The 17,674-nt window shown below is 48.9% G+C and overlaps 1 protein-coding gene across 1 annotated transcript in view; it reads left to right on the forward strand.

Moving 5' to 3' along the window:
* ARL6IP6 (ARF like GTPase 6 interacting protein 6) overlaps positions 1–17,674 on the forward strand; it is a 48,175-nt gene that overhangs the window by 19,909 nt on the left and 10,592 nt on the right. The window contains exon 4 of the mRNA XM_075318817.1: positions 7,798–7,930. Coding sequence (XP_075174932.1) covers positions 7,798–7,930 — 133 coding nt within the window. The remainder of the gene's footprint in view (positions 1–7,797; positions 7,931–17,674) is intronic.

A 17,674-nucleotide genomic window follows, 5' to 3' on the forward strand; every position in this document is an offset into this window, starting at 1 on the left:
GACGGGCATATACACCTCAGGGTGAAGACTCTGACTCGGACGATGGCCCCGGGCAGCCTAAGCGGGCTCGCTATGACGGGCCTTCACATTCATCTCAATGGTCAGAATCCCAGCGAGATGAATCTATGGGTGATGAGGCGGACGTAACTGATCAGGATTCTGATCCTGGGACCGCTCTCAATCTAGATACACCAGATGGTGACGCCATAGTTAATGATCTTATATTTAACATCAATAAGATGTTAAATATTTCCCCACCAGCTCCTCTTGTGGAGGAGTCAGCTTCGCAGCACGAGAGAATCCATTTCAGATACCCTAAGCGTACTTTAAGCACTTTTCTGGACCACGCTGACTTTAGAGACGCAATCCAGAAACCCCACGCTTATCCTGAAAGGCGTTTTCCTAAACGGCTTAAAGATACACGCTATCCTTTTCCCCCTGAGGTGGTCAAGGGTTGGACCCAGTGTCCAAAAGTGGATCCTCCAATTTCCAGGCTTGCAGCTAGATCCTTGGTTGCAGTTGAAGATGGAGAGGCACTTAAAGATGCCACTGACAGGCAGATGGAGCTCTGGCTGAAATCCATCTATGAAGCGATTGGAGCGTCATTAGCGCCTTCTTTTGCGGCCGTATGGGCACTCCAAGCTATCTCAGCCGGGCTTGCGCGAGTTGACTCCGTCACACGTGCATGTGCCCCGCAGGTAGCACCATTGACCTCGCAAATGGCGGCATTCGCGTCGTACGCGATTAATGCTGTTCTTGACGCTACAAGCCGCACGGCAGTGGCGTCAGCCAACTCCGTTGTTTTGCGTAGGGCCCTGTGGTTGAGACATTGGAAAGCAGATTCTCATTCCAAGAAGTGCTTAACCAATTTGCCTTTCTCTCGTGACCGATTGTTTGGAGAGCGTTTGGATGAAATCATCAAACACTCCAAGGGTAAGGACTCATCCTTACCGCAACACAGACAAAACAAACCCCAACAAAGGAAGGGTCAGTCTGGTTATCGGTCCTTTCGAGGACCGGGCAGGTCCCAATTCGCCTCGTCAAAAAAGACTCAAAAGGACCAGAGACGCTCAGATTCTTGGAGATCTCAGTCACGCCCAAAAAGGACAGCCGGAGGAACCGTTGCCAAGACGGCGTCCTCCTGACTTGCGGTCTCCGATTCCCACACCCGCGGTCGGTGGGAGGCTTTCCCACTTTGGCGACATCTGGCTGTCACACGTCAAAGACCGTTGGGTGAGGGATATTCTGTCTCACGGGTACAGGATAGAGTTCAGTTCTCGTCCGCCAACTCGTTTCTTCAGAACTTCTCCACCACCAGACCGAGCCGATGCTCTGTTGCAGGCGGTGGCCGCTCTAAAGGCGGAAGGAGTGGTGACCTCCGTCCCGCTTCAGGAACAAGGTCACGGTTTTTACTCCAATCTGTTTGTGGTCCCAAAAAAGGACGGATCGTATCGGCCCGTCCTGGATCTAAAGTTGCTCAACAGACACGTAAAAGTCAGGAGGTTCCGGATGGAATCCCTACGCTCCGTCATAGCCTCAATGTCTCAAGGAGATTTTCTAGCATCAATAGATATCAAGGATGCGTATCTCCACGTGCCGATCGCACCAGAGCATCAGCGTTTCCTACGCTTCGTCATACACGACGAACACCTACAGTTCGTAGCGTTACCTTTCGGTCTGGCAACAGCCCCCCGGGTCTTCACCAAGGTCATGGCAGCAGTAGTAGCTGTTCTGCACTCGCAGGGTCACTCGGTCATCCCGTATCTAGACGACCTGCTAATAAAGGCACCCTCTCAAGAGGCATGCCAACACAGTCTGAAGGTGGCACTAGACACTCTCCAGAGTTTCGGGTGGATTATCAACTTTCCAAAGTCTCATCTAACCCCGACCCAATCTCTGACTTATCTTGGCATGGAGTTTCATACTCTATCAGCGATAGTGAAGCTTCCACTGGACAAGCAGTGCTCGCTACACACTGGAGTGCAATCTCTCCTTCAGAGCCAGTCGCACTCACTGAGGCGCCTCATGCATTTCCTAGGAAAGATGGTAGCAGCAATGGAGGCAGTCCCGTTCGCGCAGTTTCATCTGCGCCCTCTACAATGGGACATTCTACGCCAATGGGACGGGAAATCGACGTCCCTCGACAGGACTGTCTCCCTCTCTCAGACTGCCAAGGACTCTCTCCGTTGGTGGCTTCTCCCCAACTCATTGTCACAGGGAAAGTCGTTCCTTCCCCCGTCCTGGGCAGTGGTCACGACGGATGCGAGCCTATCAGGGTGGGGAGCGGTGTATCTCCACCACAGGGCTCAGGGGATGTGGACTCTGGAAGAGTCCACCCTGCAGATCAATGTTCTGGAAATCAGAGCAATCTATCTTGCCCTGCGAGCCTTCCAACAATGGCTGGAAGGCAAGCAGATTCGGATTCAGTCGGACAATTCTACGGCGGTGGCTTACATCAACCACCAAGGGGGAACACGCAGTCGCCAAGCTTTTCAAGAAGTCCAACGGATTTTGACGTGGGTGGAAAGCAGAGCGTCCACCATATCCGCAGTTCACATCCCAGGCGTGGAAAACTGGGAAGCAGACTTTCTCAGTCGCCAGGGCATGGACGCAGGAGAATGGTCACTTCACCCGGACGTGTTTCAGCAGATCTGTTGCCGCTGGGGGACGCCGGACGTCGATCTGATGGCGTCACGGCACAACAACAAGGTCCCTGTTTTCATGGCACGGTCTCACGATCACCGAGCACTGGCGGCAGACGCCTTGGTTCAGGATTGGTCGCAATTCCGACTCCCCTATGTGTTCCCACCTCTAGCATTGTTACCCAGAGTTCTCCGGAAAATCAGGTCCGACTGCCATCGAGCCATACTCGTCGCTCCAGATTGGCCAAGAAGGTCGTGGTACCCGGATCTGTGGCATCTCACGGTAGGCCAACCGTGGACACTACCAGACCGTCCAGATTTGCTGTCTCAAGGGCCGTTTTTCCATCTGAATTCTGCGGCCCTGAACCTGACTGTGTGGCCATTGAGTCCTGGATCCTAGCGGCCTCAGGTTTATCTCAGGAGGTTGTTGCCACAATGAGACAGGCTAGAAAACCATCCTCAGCTAAGATCTATCACAGAACGTGGAAGATATTCTTAGCGTGGTGCTTGGCTCAAGGGTTTTCTCCCTGGCCATTTGCATTGCCAATTTTTCTTTCCTTCCTGCAGTCTGGGTTGGAAAAAGGTTTGTCGCTTAGCTCTCTTAAGGGTCAAGTCTCCGCGCTATCCGTATTCTTTCAGAAGCGCTTGGCACAGCTTTCTAAAGTACGCACGTTTCTCCAAGGAGTTTGTCATATCGTTCCTCCTTACAGACGGCCATTGGAACCCTGGGATCTGAACAAGGTTCTCATTGCTCTCCAGAAGCCGCCTTTCGAGCCTTTGAAAGAGGTTCCCCTTTCTCGGCTTTCACAAAAGGTAGTTTTTCTTGTGGCGGTCACGTCTCTTCGAAGAGTGTCCGAGCTAGCGGCGTTATCTTGCAAATCTCCCTTCCTGGTGTTTCACCAAGACAAGGTAGTACTGCGTCCAATTCCAGAGTTTTCTCCCAAGGTGGTTTCTTCCTTTCATCTCAATCAGGATATCACCTTACCATCTTTGTGTCCGCATCCAGTTCACCAATTTGAAAAGGGTTTACATCTGTTGGACCTGGTGAGAGCACTCAGGATTTACATTTCTCGCACGGCGGCTCTACGCCGTTCGGATGCGCTCTTTGTCCTAGTCGCTGGTCAGCATAAGGGATCGCAAGCTTCCAAATCCACCCTGGCGCGGTGGATCAAGGAACCAATTCTTCACACATACCGTTCTGCTGGGCTTCCGATTCCATCTGGACTGAAGGCCCATTCTACCAGAGCCGTGGGTGCGTCCTGGGCATTACGGCATCAGGCTACGGCTCAGCAAGTGTGCCAGGCGGCTACCTGGTCGAGTCTGCACACGTTTACCAAACACTATCAAGTGCATACCTACGCTTCGGCAGATGCCAGCCTAGGTAGACAGGTCCTTCAGGCGGCGGTGGCCCACCTGTAGGAAGAGGCTGTCTGACAGCCCGTTCATGTGGTATCTTTTTACCCACCCAGGGACTGCTTTTGGACGTCCCACTGTCTGGGTCTCCCAATTAGGAGCGAAAAAGAAGAAGGGAATTTTGTTTACTTACCGTAAATTCCTTTTCTTCTAGCTCCAATTGGGAGACCCAGCACCCGCCCTATTTGTTCTTAGGGTTTCGTTTTTTCGGGTGCACATGTTGTTCATGTTGTTTCTTAAGTTCTCCGATCGTGTTATCGGATTGAATTTGTTTTTGAAACTGTTATTGGCTTTCCTCCTTCTTGCTTTGGTACTAAAACTGAGGAATCTGTACTCCTACGGGAGGGTGTATAGCCAGAAGGGGAGGGGCCTTACACTTTTAAGTGTAGTACTTTGTGTGGCCTCCGGAGGCAGTAGCTATACACCCACTGTCTGGGTCTCCCAATTGGAGCTAGAAGAAAAGGAATTTACGGTAAGTATACAAAATTCCCTTCTTCGCTGCAGACTTGAACTGCAAAGTGCATTCTTACCCTTACAGAACATTCGCCCCAGTAGAATAAAAGCCTGGTTTCCCCCCCTCACCCAAATTTCTGCTCCACCGCTCACTACCTGGTGGGGACCCTGATATCTTTATAGTGGTTAGATCACATTTCTGTGGCTAAAATCCACAGCAATGTGAAGTTTCTGGCATGTTTTATCCACATTCTGTGCAGAATGTCATCATTTTTTTGTATTTGCTTTAACAAACTAATCCCTAAGGTAAATAATGTTATAAAATCAGTGACAACAATCACTTACCCCTTTGAATCCCCCCCACTGCTGTATATAGTGACCACTCTGCTAGTGCCCACCAGACCGGCAGTGATCACATCCTAAGGCCTTGGTTCCACTTGCGTTTTGCACGGATGAGTGCAATCTGATAAAACATCGGATTTCTCTCACTCTAGTGCAAAACTATGGGGCAGTGTCCATCTGCGATTGATTTCACATGCCATATCAGCCTGAGAAATGAATCGCAGCACGCTGCGTTTGGCAGCGAGTCTCGGCTCACACGCACCCATACAAGTCTGTGGGTGGGTGTGTGTGTGTGTGTGTGAAACATCGAACTGCACTTGGATGACATGCGAGTGCAGTGTGATGTTTCACACGCACCCATAGTACGCAGAGACAGGCCGGGGAGGAGATGGGGAGAAAGTGTACCATCCCTCTTCTCCGCAGCTGCGATCCGATTAAAAGGTTGCATCATAGTCGCATGACCCTCTGATCACGCTCGCAGCAGAGGGTCATTGTCATATCACTTCCGATTCTCACGCATTGGAAGCTATGTTCAAGTGGAACTGAAGCCTAACTATTATTCACCTGACCGCTGCAGCCAATCACTTTGCAAGTACCTGCTGTGAGGCCAGTGATTTGGCTGCAGCAGTCAGGTCAGGTGAATGATGAAGCTATGACTTCCAGCAGCGGTGGTGGAAACATGGGATATGTAATTTTTTTTTTTAAAGGATTTTCCTGATTAACTTTACTAAAAAAAAAATCTGCACTGAAATCAACAATTGGGCTGTGCGTGCTTATTGCCTTTTGTTGTGAACACAAAGATGTAGCGTTTTTGGCCACAAAAACGCACCCGCGGTAATTACAAATACAAAAAACGCATGCGTTTTTGTGCGTTTTTTATTGCGTTTTGCCGCTGCGTTTCTTCCAATGCATTGTATGGGTGAAAAATGCCGGCAAAACGCAGAAATAATTGACATGTTGCATCTTTGTGGTCACAACAAAAACACACCTAAAATAAAACTGCGCTGTGCGGACAGCAAAAATGAAAACTCATAGACTTTGCTGGGGAAACAAAGTCATACAGTTTGTAGACGAAAAACACAGCGTGCGCACATAGCCCAAGGGTCTGTTCACCATCTCGTTTGTGGCACTTTTTTTTTGCAGTGAAAAACGCAGCATTTTACTTTCTAGCAAAGTCAATGAGATTTCCTATAATTCATGCACACGCTGTATAGTTGTTTTGGGGTTTTTTTTGCTGATTTGAAGCGGTTTCAGTGGTTTTTTTTGCAGTGTTTTTCAGCCATTCTAATAAATGGAAAAAAACCCACTTAGTAAATACATGCATTTTTTATGCAGCGTTTTTCCTGCCAGGAGACTTATTCTTGTTGTCTCCAGCAAATAGTTAACAGGTGCACATACCCTTAAAGGGGTTGTCCAAAAGCACAATTTTTTTATATATTTTTTTTTTTTTAGTTGTAACTTGTTATTAAAAATGATCAACAGATGAACATACTCCCCCAAAGATCCAGCGCAGGTTTCTCTGGACGTCTCCCAATGGCCGGTTTCACACATCCGGCTTTTTGCCGTTTTGCCGGATTCGGCGCACGCCAGTACAGTGTATACAGTACAATGGCAGCGCGACAAGCGCCGGTCACATGTTGTCATGTGACCGGAGCATGTGACCCGGAAGTTGCGGCGCTGCCACTGTACTGTAAACACTATACTGGCGTGCGCCGAATCCGGAAAAACGGCACAAAGCCGGATGTGTGAAACTAGCCAATGGCTCCGAAAGCGGTTCCTATCTAGAAGTCCTAACAGCTGTAGCCTGTGATTGTGATTGGCTTTACCGTTCAGGTGACTAGAGGAGCAAGTCCTTTGATGTTTAATCAACCGACTGCTGCAACTAATCACAGGCTGCAGTGCTACTATGATTTCTGAATGTGGCAGAACTGCCTACGGTGCGGCCTGCCTGGATCCATACAGGCACTTACAGTTGAGTATGCCTAAAAAAAAATATAATAAAAAAAATAATAATAAATAATAATAATATACTGTATATATATATTTTTTTAATATATTTTTATATATATATATATATATATATATAAAATATGTGTGTGTATATATATATGTATATATATTATATAGATATTATATATCCATATATATAGCTATATCTATATGTATATATATATATATATATATATATATATATATATATAAAAATATATATATGTATGTATATATATTATATAGATATATATATCTATATATATATATATATATATATATATATATATATATATATTAAAAAATGTATATACAGTAATATATATATTAAAAAATGTATATACAGTATATTATTATTTATTATTATTTTTTTATTGTTTTTTTTCACCTTTAATGTAGTTTTATGGATTTGAAACCAATGATTTATTTATTTATTTTTTTTCCTTACAAATTTGCACCAAAACTAACAAATTGTCTCTCCAGGACAGGAGACAAATTCTAGAGCAGCGCCACCTATTGGAAGTAGCGATCCTAAAAGTTAAATGTGGATTTTTAACAATCCTTTACATATAAAGATCAGAATCCCAATTTGCAGACACGGTGTTTCGGAGTGCTTGCCCCTCGTCAGTGCAAAGTATGGGGTGTCTGATCTGGCTCATCACCAAAACTACCACAATTTGATGAGGATTTTACTCCCAAATCTCCCTATGAAATTTCTGCAACAATAATGTGATGTAGGGGTCTGGAAAAGCTGTGTAAGCTGCAATGGTGGATGCATGGGTCACCCAGCTTTCCCATAAGAAGAGTTAGAAATGGCTGAATATATAGTAGCTCGTCCCTTTTGTGTAAGGACCATATGTTCTGTAACCAGCTACAAAGTGTAGGTGGCTCCCAGCTGCTCGCTGCGTTCCGCTGCACATTAGGTATATACTGATATTAATTTTATGTATGTATTTAGGATTTTGGAGTCTTCTGGTCCTGTCCGTTCTCGCCGGCCTGTCTTGCTGTAGTTTTTCTTGGACTGTGACGTACTTTGACTCATTTGAGCCAGGAATGTTTCCCCCCACTCCGCTGTCACCGGCGCGATTCAAGTAAGTAGTTATGAGTGTAAATGGTCCACATTTATTAACTTATTTGCTATTTTTTTTTCTTCAAAAGGGTCGTCTGCAGTTTGACAACATAGAGGCATTTTCACCATGCTTTTTACTTTGTAAGCTCAGAGGAGCAGGACTTGGGGAATTTCAATCAAAAGAAAACTATGCAAAATATTTTTATTTTACAATGCTCCATTGAATCTCTCCTGGTTATGGATAACTTACCATATGTGCATTTTGAAGGTGCAGGGGACACATAGGACTTATGAGGTCATGATCCATTTACTCAGGAGTTTGTTTGAAGTCTGCATAGGTGCAGTAGGCACAAAACGGTAGGAAAAAGACATTTAAAAAAATGCTTTACCTAGAACAATACTGTGTTTGCTGGTTCAGGTCAGCCCATCCACTTTATATGTCAGGGAGGTCCACATATTACCCTGCAATGTATTAGAACTTCTTTACAGAGTAAGCAGCTACAGGAGTGGACAGCCGGCTGTCAGGCCTAAAACACACTTCCGCAAAAAAAACGTACGTGTCTCACGGTCCGTTTTTCGGGTCCGTGTTCCGTTTTTTAGGGGCGTTTCTCCGGTACGTATGGCATCCATGTGATGGCGTATGCAAGCCGTGTGTGCGTGTGGAATGTCCGTATTGACATAAAATACGTACGTGTGCTGTCCGTGTGCTGTCCGTTTTTAAAGGCCCGCATTCTTACCCAATTAACGATTTTAATCATTCATCATGAGATCCTGGTGTTGTTGTTTGCTTTCAATTGACCTGATAGATTGGTAACAAGTGTATCAGATTTTGTGATGAAAAACGGACACGGACGATACATGCTGAACACGGACATACTCCGTGTGCGGTCCGTGCAGGCACGGACCCATAGACTAAAGCGGGTCCGTGCCTGCGTGCTGCCGGCCAAATACGGACATGTCGTCCATGTAGAAAAGCGCACACACGTACTTACCACACGGACACACGTTCCGTGTGATTTTACGTGTGTGTGCCATCTACCATTGAATAACATGGGTCTCCGTTTCTCCGTGTCTCCGGTACGTGCAAATACGTACCGCACACGTACGAAAAAAACGGATGTGTGTTGCGGGTCTCAGACACAGCCAGACTCCCCATAGAGAAGGCAGAGTTGGTTTATTACCATTTCTGCCTTCCTAATCTCTCTTTCTACATAGGAGTGAATGAGCACTGTGTATACAGCATAAAGCTATGTACACACGCTGCGTTTTTTTGACGCTGCATTTTTGTGCGTTTTTGGCCGCTAAAAACGCACAAAAATGCACCCGCGGCAAAAAAACCGCATGTGTTTTTACCGCGATTTGGTGCGTTTTTGGCTGCATTTTGCTGCGTTTTTGATCTCTGCGTTTTTCTTCGTTTTTCCAATGCATTGCATGGGGGGAAAGCACAGAAAAACGCAGGAAAGAATTGACATATCCATTTTTTTTTTTAAGCTCAAAAACGCAGTTTAAAAAAAAAGTTGTGTGCGGACAGCAAAAATGAAAACCCATAGACTTTGCTGGGGACTTTGCCAAAAACGCGCAAAAACGCTGCGAAAAACGCACTGTGCGCACATAGCCTAAGAAGTGTTTCCTCCTCCAGTGATAACCAGGTGTCGGAAAGTAGCAGGACCTGCTGGGGGCTTAAAATACCCACATTAGTTCTGCTGTGCACCCAGGAGGATGCACTTGTTCGGTAACTGGGCCTAATGTCACCTCTAGTTACAGAGGAAATCAAATCTAAAAAAAAGCATTTAAATTGAGAAATAACAACTAAGGGTCTTTAGCCCCACCATTGAAGAAAAACACAAACACGTGTCCAGTGTATAAAAATAATTGTTATAGAAAGGGCAAAACTTTTAAAAATGCATGTGTTTTTGGTGCTCTTTTGGTGCCGTTTTTTTGTGTGACATCAATGGGAGGAAATCCTTAAGGGAACCTGTCACCAGATTTGGGGCCTATAAGTTGCGACCACCACCAGTGGGCTCTTATATACAGCATTCTAACATCCTGTATATAAGAGCCCAGGCCGCTGTGTAGAACATAACAATCACTTTATAATACTCACCTAGGGGGTCGCTCTGGTGCAGACTGGTCAAATGGGTGGCGCTCTTCTCCGAGACTGGCACCTCCTCTTTCAGCTATCATGAGCCTCCTTCTTCTGAAGCCGGCGTGCATGACGCGTCCTACGTCATCCACACAGGCCGGTATTGAGGTCCTGCGCAGGCGCACTATAATACTTTGATCTGCCCTGAGCAGGGCACCTGCACAGGACCTCAATGCCGGCGAGTGTGGATGACGTAGGACTCATCATGCACCCCGGCTTCAGAAGAAGGAGGACAAAGATGGCCGAAAGAGAAGGCGCCGATCCCGGAGAACAGCACTACCTATTTAACCAGTCTGCACTGCCCTTTAGGTGTAGGTGAGTATTATAAAGTGTTTTTCTTTGTCGCTCCATTGGGAGACCCAGACAATTGGGTGTATAGCTTCTGCCTCCGGAGGCCACACAAAGTATTACACTTTAAAAAGTGTAACCCCTCCCCTCTGCCTATACACCCTCCCGTGGAGCACGGGCTCCTCAGTTTTATGCTTTGTGTGGAAGGAGGCACACATCCACTCATGCATTCTCATATTAGTTATGTCGGTTGGAAGAAAAGAGGGCCCCCACGGGGCCCCCGGCATGTTCCCTTCTCACCCCACTACGTCGGCGGTGTTGTTAAGGTTGAAGTACCCATTGCGGGTACAGAGGCTGGAGCCACATGCCATCTCCTTCACCATCCCTTAAGCGGCTCTGGGAGAAGTGGGATCCTAAGCGGTCATCCATTTACTGGGACCGTGCTCCATCCGCAGCCCCTGTGGGAACCTGCCGGACCGGAGCCTCTTCAACCTCAGGGACCGGGCCCTGCAACGCAAAGGTACTCTGTGTCCCCATAGGGGACTGTGCAGGGAGCGCACCTTCTTCCCGGAAGCCGCGGCGGCTGCTGAATTCAGGAGGCCGGTGGACTTCCGCGCCGACCGTGCCTGCTTGTCGGGCGCGGTCTCAAATTTTGTCCCCGGCTTCATCGCGGCCTAGTCGCAAAAATCCCGCCCCCGGGCCTGCCTGTCAGGGGTAAGGGCGGGATTACCGACCTGACGTCGGATGTGAGGGCTGGAGCATCCTGCATGTTTCCTCCCCCCTCACTGATCACTGTGGGGACCCCAGATTCCAGCACTTTGCTGGCGCCGCCCACGGCTCCACTCCTCCCCTGAGAGCTCCGGCAGCCATTTTTTGGCATTCTGCCGGTGGAGGATTATCAGAGAAGAGCTCTGCAGCTCGGGGGGATCCAAGGCAGGGAATCTGGAGGACACACTCCGCTCGTTAGCGGTCGGTAAGCCACACCGGTCACCCGGTGCTGGTCCCCCTAGGGTGCCGGATTAGATACGTATATATCTATATCTATCTGTTCGGTGGGCTGTATACCCCTTTCCCATATACCCTCAGTGATCACTCTCCTAGGAGACAACAGCATGTCGTCCACAAGGAGCAAAGCTGCTAAGGCACAGGGTTTTTTTGCGGCCTGTACCTCTTGTGGGGCTATGTTACCTGCGGGTTCCACCTACCCTCACTGTGAGCAATGCTCGACCCCTGTTTCGCTTGCTCAGCCGGAGCCTCGGACACTGGTGGGCCCCTCGGCTCATGTAGACCCCCCTGCTCCCCCTGACCAGGCTGCAGGGACAGAGTTCGCCTCTTTTGCTGAGAAACTCTCTGAGTCACTTTCTCAATCTATTGCACAGTCTATGGACAAATGGTCTTCTAAGCTGCTAGAGGCTTTGCAGTCCAGACCGGACCTTTCACAGGCCCCGGCCCCTGTTGGCTCGTCGCCTCCAGGCCCCTCTCGGTCCGCGCCACAGCGCGCTCATAGGTTGGCCCCTCGGTCTCAGGCGGAAGACTCCTGCCCGGACCGTAGTCCTAGACCGGCTAAGCGGCCTCGCTGGGACTCTTCCCCGACTTCCTCTCGCTGCTCGGGATCCCAGCTTGAGGACTCTCTGGAGGACGAGGCGGACGTCGCAGCTCAGGGCTCTGACCCTGACGTCGCCCTTAACCTTGATACACCTGAGGGGGACGCCTTAGTAAATGATCTTATCTCGTCCATCAACCAGGTGTTAGATCTCTCTCCCCCGCCTCCTCCTGTAGAGGAGTCTGCGTCTCAGCAGGAGAAACACCAGTTTCGGTTCCCCAAACGTACAAGCAATACGTTTTTTGATCACTCTAACTTCAGGGACGCTGTCCAGAAGCCCAGAGCGGTCCCGGACAAGCGCTTTACTAAGCGCCTCACTGACACGCGTTACCCCTTCCCATCTGAAGTTGTTAAGGGTTGGGCTCACTGTCCCAAGGTGGATCCTCCAGTCTCAAGATTGGCGGCTAGATCCGTGGTGTCGGTTGCAGATGGCTCATCGCTAAAAGATGCCACTGACAGACAGATTGAGCTCCTGGTGAAGTCCATCTATGAGGCCACGGGCGCGTCTTTTGCCCCGGCCTTTGCAGCCGTGTGGGCACTCCAAGCTATCTCGGCTTGTCTGACTGAGATTAATGCTGTCACACGTAATTCTGCTCCGCAAGTTGCGTCTTTGACCTCTCAGGCGTCAGCCTTTTCATCCTACGCCATGAACGCCGTCCTGGACTCTGCTAGCCGTACAGCTGTAGCATCCGCTAACTCTGTGGTAGTCCGCAGGGCCATGTGGCTGCGCGATTGGAAGGCAGATTCGGCTTCCAAGAGGTTCTTAACCGGTTTGCCGTTTTCTGGCGACCGTTTGTTTGGCGAACGATTGGATGAGATTATTAAGGAATCCAAAGGAAAGGATTCCTCCTTACCCCAGGCCAAACCTAAGAGACCTCAACAGAGAAAGGTTCAATCGAGATTTCGGTCCTTTCGTCCCTCCGCCAAGTCCCAATCCTCTTCGTCCAACAGGCCGGAGAAAGGCCAGAGGAACTCCTATGCGTGGCGATCCAAGTCTCGCCCACAAAAGGCCGCAGGAGGCACTGCCTCCAAGACGGCTTCCTCATGACTCTCGGCCTCCCCTGACCGCATCCTCGGTCGGTGGCAGGCTCTCCCGCTTTGGCGACGCCTGGTGGCCACATGTTCAAGACCGATGGGTGAGAGACATTCTGTCTCATGGTTACAGGATAGAGTTCAGCTCTCGTCCTGCGGCTCGCTTCTTCAGAACCTCTCCGCCCCCCGCTCAGGCCGACGCACTTTTTCAGGCAGTAGCCGCTCTAAAGATGGAAGGAGTTGTGATCCCCGTTCCCCTTCAGGAACGTGGTCGCGGATTTTACTCCAACTTGTTCGTGGTGCCAAAAAAGGACGGGTCATTCCGTCCCGTTCTGGACCTCAAGCTACTCAACAGACATGTGAGAACCAGACGGTTCTGGATGGAATCTCTCCGCTCAGTCATCGCCTCAATGTCACAAGGAGACTTCCTAGCATCGATCGACATCAAGGATGCTTATCTCCATGTACCGATCGCACCCGAGCATCAACGTTTCCTGCGTTTCGCCTCCAGTTCGTGGCATTGCCTTTCGGCTTGACGACAGCACCACGGGTTTTCACCAAACGTCATGGCATCTGTTGTGGCGGTCCTGCATTCTCAGGGCCACTCGGTGGTTCCCTACTTGGACGATCTCCTAGTCAGGGTCCCGTCTCGGGTGGCGTGTCAACAAAGTCTATCTGTCGCTCTGGCGACTCTCCAGCGGTTCGGGTGGATCATCAACTTCCCGAAATCCAAGTTGACACCGACCCAATCACTGACGTACCTTGGGATGGAGTTTCATACCCAGCAAGCGTTAGTCAAGCTTCCGAGCGACAAACAGCTTTCTCTGCAGGCAGGGGTGCAATCCCTTCTTCGGAGTCAGTCACACCCCTTAAGGCGCCTCATGCACTTCCTGGGGAAGATGGTGGCAGCTATAGAGGCAGTCCCGTTCGCGCAATTCCATCTTCGGCCACTCCAATGGGACATTCTCCGCAAATGGGACAGGAGTTCAGCTTCCCTCGACAGGAACGTCTCTCTTTCCCTTGCAACCAAGACGTCACTTCAGTGGTGGCTCCTTCCCAACTCTCTGTCGCAGGGAAAATCCTTCCTACCCCCAACCTGGGCTGTGGTCACCACGGACGCGAGCCTGTCAGGGTGGGGAGCGGTTTTTCTCCACCACAGGGCTCAGGGAACCTGGACTCTGATAGAGTCATCCCTTCAGATCAATATTCTGGAGATAAGGGCAGTGTATCTAGCCCTATTGGCTTTTCATCGGTGGCTGGAGGGCAGGCAGATCCGTATCCAGTCGGACAACGCCACTGCCGTCGCATACATCAACCACCAAGGTGGCACTCGCAGTCGTCAAGCCTTCCAGGAAGTCCGACGGATTCTGCAGTGGGTGGAAGCCACAGCCTCCACCATCTCCGCAGTTCACATCCCGGGCGTAGAAAACTGGGAAGCAGATTTTCTCAGTCGTCAGGGCATGGACGCGGGGGAATGGTCTCTGCACCCAGACGTGTTTCGAGAGATCTGTCGCCGCTGGGGAACGCCGGACGTCGATCTCATGGCGTCACGGCACAACAACAAAGTCCCGGCATTCATGGCACGGTCTCAGGATCACAGAGCTCTGGCGGCGGACGCGTTAGTTCAGAATTGGTCGCAGTTTCGACAGCCTTATGTGTTTCCTCCTCTGGCGATGCTGCCCAGAGTGTTACGCAAGATCCGGTCCGACTGCCGTCGCGCCATTCTCGTCGCTCCAGACTGGCCGAGGCGGTCGTGGTACCCGGATCTGTGGCATCTCACGGTGGGTCAACCGTGGGCGCTTCCAGACCGCCCAGACTTGCTGTCACAAGGCCCGTTTTTCCATCTGAATTCTGTGGCCCTCAACCTGACTGTGTGGCCATTGAGTCCTGGCTCCTAGCGTCTTCAGGGTTATCTCAGGATGTCATTGCCACCATGAGACAGGCCAGGAAGCCTACGTCCGCCAAGATCTATACTATAAGATACTGCATGAGAGGACACACACAAGCTAGGGACCCCAACGTAGAGAAATACTTTGGCGTAGTGTTGGGGCTCTTCTGCATTGATCAATTCAGTAGCTAAATTTCTCTTTATTCATATATTCATGGCAGTAATGCAGGTTCCATTTTTCACATTTCATTCTTACAAATAGCTATTGAATTTTTCATGTCAGTATTCACACAGCAGTTTCTGCTATTCCATGTATTCCCCTTCCATAGTCACTGGTGTGCATACCTTATCTCCCCATAGTGATGTTTTTTTAGGTTTTTTGCACCCAGTTCAGACATAGAATGGAGTTCCAAACGTTATTCCTTAATGTTAGTAGTTTTTCGTTTGTGAACCCTCCCCATACACACCTATTGCCAATCCACATTATACGCATATATAGCCTGGGTCTCAGCGTCCCATACACGGTAAGTTTTTTAACTGCATGAGAGGACACACACAAGCTAGGGACCCCAACGTAGAGAAATACTTTGGCGTAGTGTTGGGGCTCTTCTGCATTGATCAATTCAGTAGCTAAATTTCTCTTTATTCATATATTCATGGCAGTAATGCAGGTTCCATTTTTCACATTTCATTCTTACAAATAGCTATTGAATTTTTCATGTCAGTATTCACACAGCAGTTTCTGCTATTCCATGTATTCCCCTTCCATAGTCACTGGTGTGCATACCTTATCTCCCCATAGTGATGTTTTTTAGGTTTTTTGCACCCAGTTCAGACATAGAATGGAGTTCCAAACGTTATTCCTTAATGTTAGTAGTTTTTCGTTTGTGAACCCTCCCCATACACACCTATTGCCAATCCACATTATACGCATATATAGCCTGGGTCTCAGCGTCCCATACACGGTAAGTTTTTTAACTGCATGAGAGGACACACACAAGCTAGGGACCCCAACGTAGAGAAATACTTTGGCGTAGTGTTGGGGCTCTTCTGCATTGATCAATTCAGTAGCTAAATTTCTCTTTATTCATATATTCATGGCAGTAATGCAGGTTCCATTTTTCACATTTCATTCTTACAAATAGCTATTGAATTTTTCATGTCAGTATTCACACAGCAGTTTCTGCTATTCCATGTATTTCCCTTCCATAGTCACTGGTGTGCATACCTTATCTCCCCATAGTGATGTTTTTTTAGGTTTTTTGCACCCAGTTCAGACATAGAATGGAGTTCCAAACGTTATTCCTTAATGTTAGTAGTTTTTCGTTTGTGAACCCTCCCCATACACACCTATTGCCAATCCACATTATACGCATATATAGCCTGGGTCTCAGCGTCCCATACACGGTAAGTTTTTTAACTGCATGAGAGGACACACACAAGCTAGGGACCCCAACGTAGAGAAATACTTTGGCGTAGTGTTGGGGCTCTTCTGCATTGATCAATTCAGTAGCTAAATTTCTCTTTATTCATATATTCATGGCAGTAATGCAGGTTCCATTTTTCACATTTCATTCTTACAAATAGCTATTGAATTTTTCATGTCAGTATTCACACAGCAGTTTCTGCTATTCCATGTATTCCCCTTCCATAGTCACTGGTGTGCATACCTTATCTCCCCATAAGATCTATTATAGGTCTTGGCAAATCTTCCTATCCTGGTGCGCTAATAACGGTTTTACTCCATGGCCGTTTGCCTTACCCACTTTTCTTTCATTCCTTCAATCCGGAATGGACAAGGGTTTGTCACTTGGCTCTCTCAAGGGCCAAGTATCGGCGCTCTCCGTGTTTTTTCAAAAGCGCCTAGCCAGGCTTCCGCAGGTCCGCACGTTCCTGCAGGGAGTTTGCCACATAGTCCCACCTTACAAGCGTCCGCTGGAACCCTGGGATCTTAACAGGGTGCTAACGGCTCTTCAGAAACCACCTTTCGAGCCGATGCGGGATGTCTCTCTATCACGTCTTTCGCAGAAGGTTGGCTTCCTAGTGGCAGTCACATCACTTCGGAGAGTGTCTGAGCTAGCAGCGCTGTCATGCAAAGCCCCCTTCCTGGTGTTTCACCAGGATAAGGTGGTTCTGCGTCCGGTCCCGGAATTTCTCCCTAAGGTGGTATCCCCTTTTCATCTCAATCAGGATATCTCCTTGCCTTCATTTTGCCCTAATCCAATTCACCAGTGTGAAAAGGATTTGCACTCTTTGGATCTTGTGAGAGCACTCCGGCTCTACGTGTCTCGCACGGCGCCCCTGCGTCGTTCAGATGCGCTCTTTGTCCTTGTCGCTTGCCAGCGTAAGGGCTCGCAGGCTTCCAAGTCAACCTTGGCTCGGTGGATCAAGGAACCGATTCTCGAAGTCTACCGTTCTTCTGGGCTTCCGCTTCCTTCAGGGCTGAAATACCATTCTACCAGAGCCGTGGGTGCGTCCTGGGCATTGCGGCACCGGGCTACGGCTCAGCAGGTGTGTCAGGCAGCTACGTGGTCTAGTCTGCACACTTTCACGAAACACTATCAGGTGCATACCTATGCTTCGGCAGACGCCAGTCTAGGTAGGCGAGTCCTTCAGGCGGCGGTTGCCCACCTGTAAGAGGGGGTCGTTTCGGCTCTTTTTATCGAGGTATTCTTTTACCCACCCAGGGACTGCTCTTGGACGTCCCAATTGTCTGGGTCTCCCAATGGAGCGACAAAGAAGAAGGGAATTTTGTTTACTTACCGTAAATTCCTTTTCTTCTAGCTCCTATTGGGAGACCCAGCACCCGCCC

Source organism: Anomaloglossus baeobatrachus, chromosome 7 (genome assembly GCF_048569485.1).
Source record: "Anomaloglossus baeobatrachus isolate aAnoBae1 chromosome 7, aAnoBae1.hap1, whole genome shotgun sequence".
In the NCBI taxonomy this organism is placed as follows: domain Eukaryota; kingdom Metazoa; phylum Chordata; class Amphibia; order Anura; family Aromobatidae; genus Anomaloglossus; species Anomaloglossus baeobatrachus.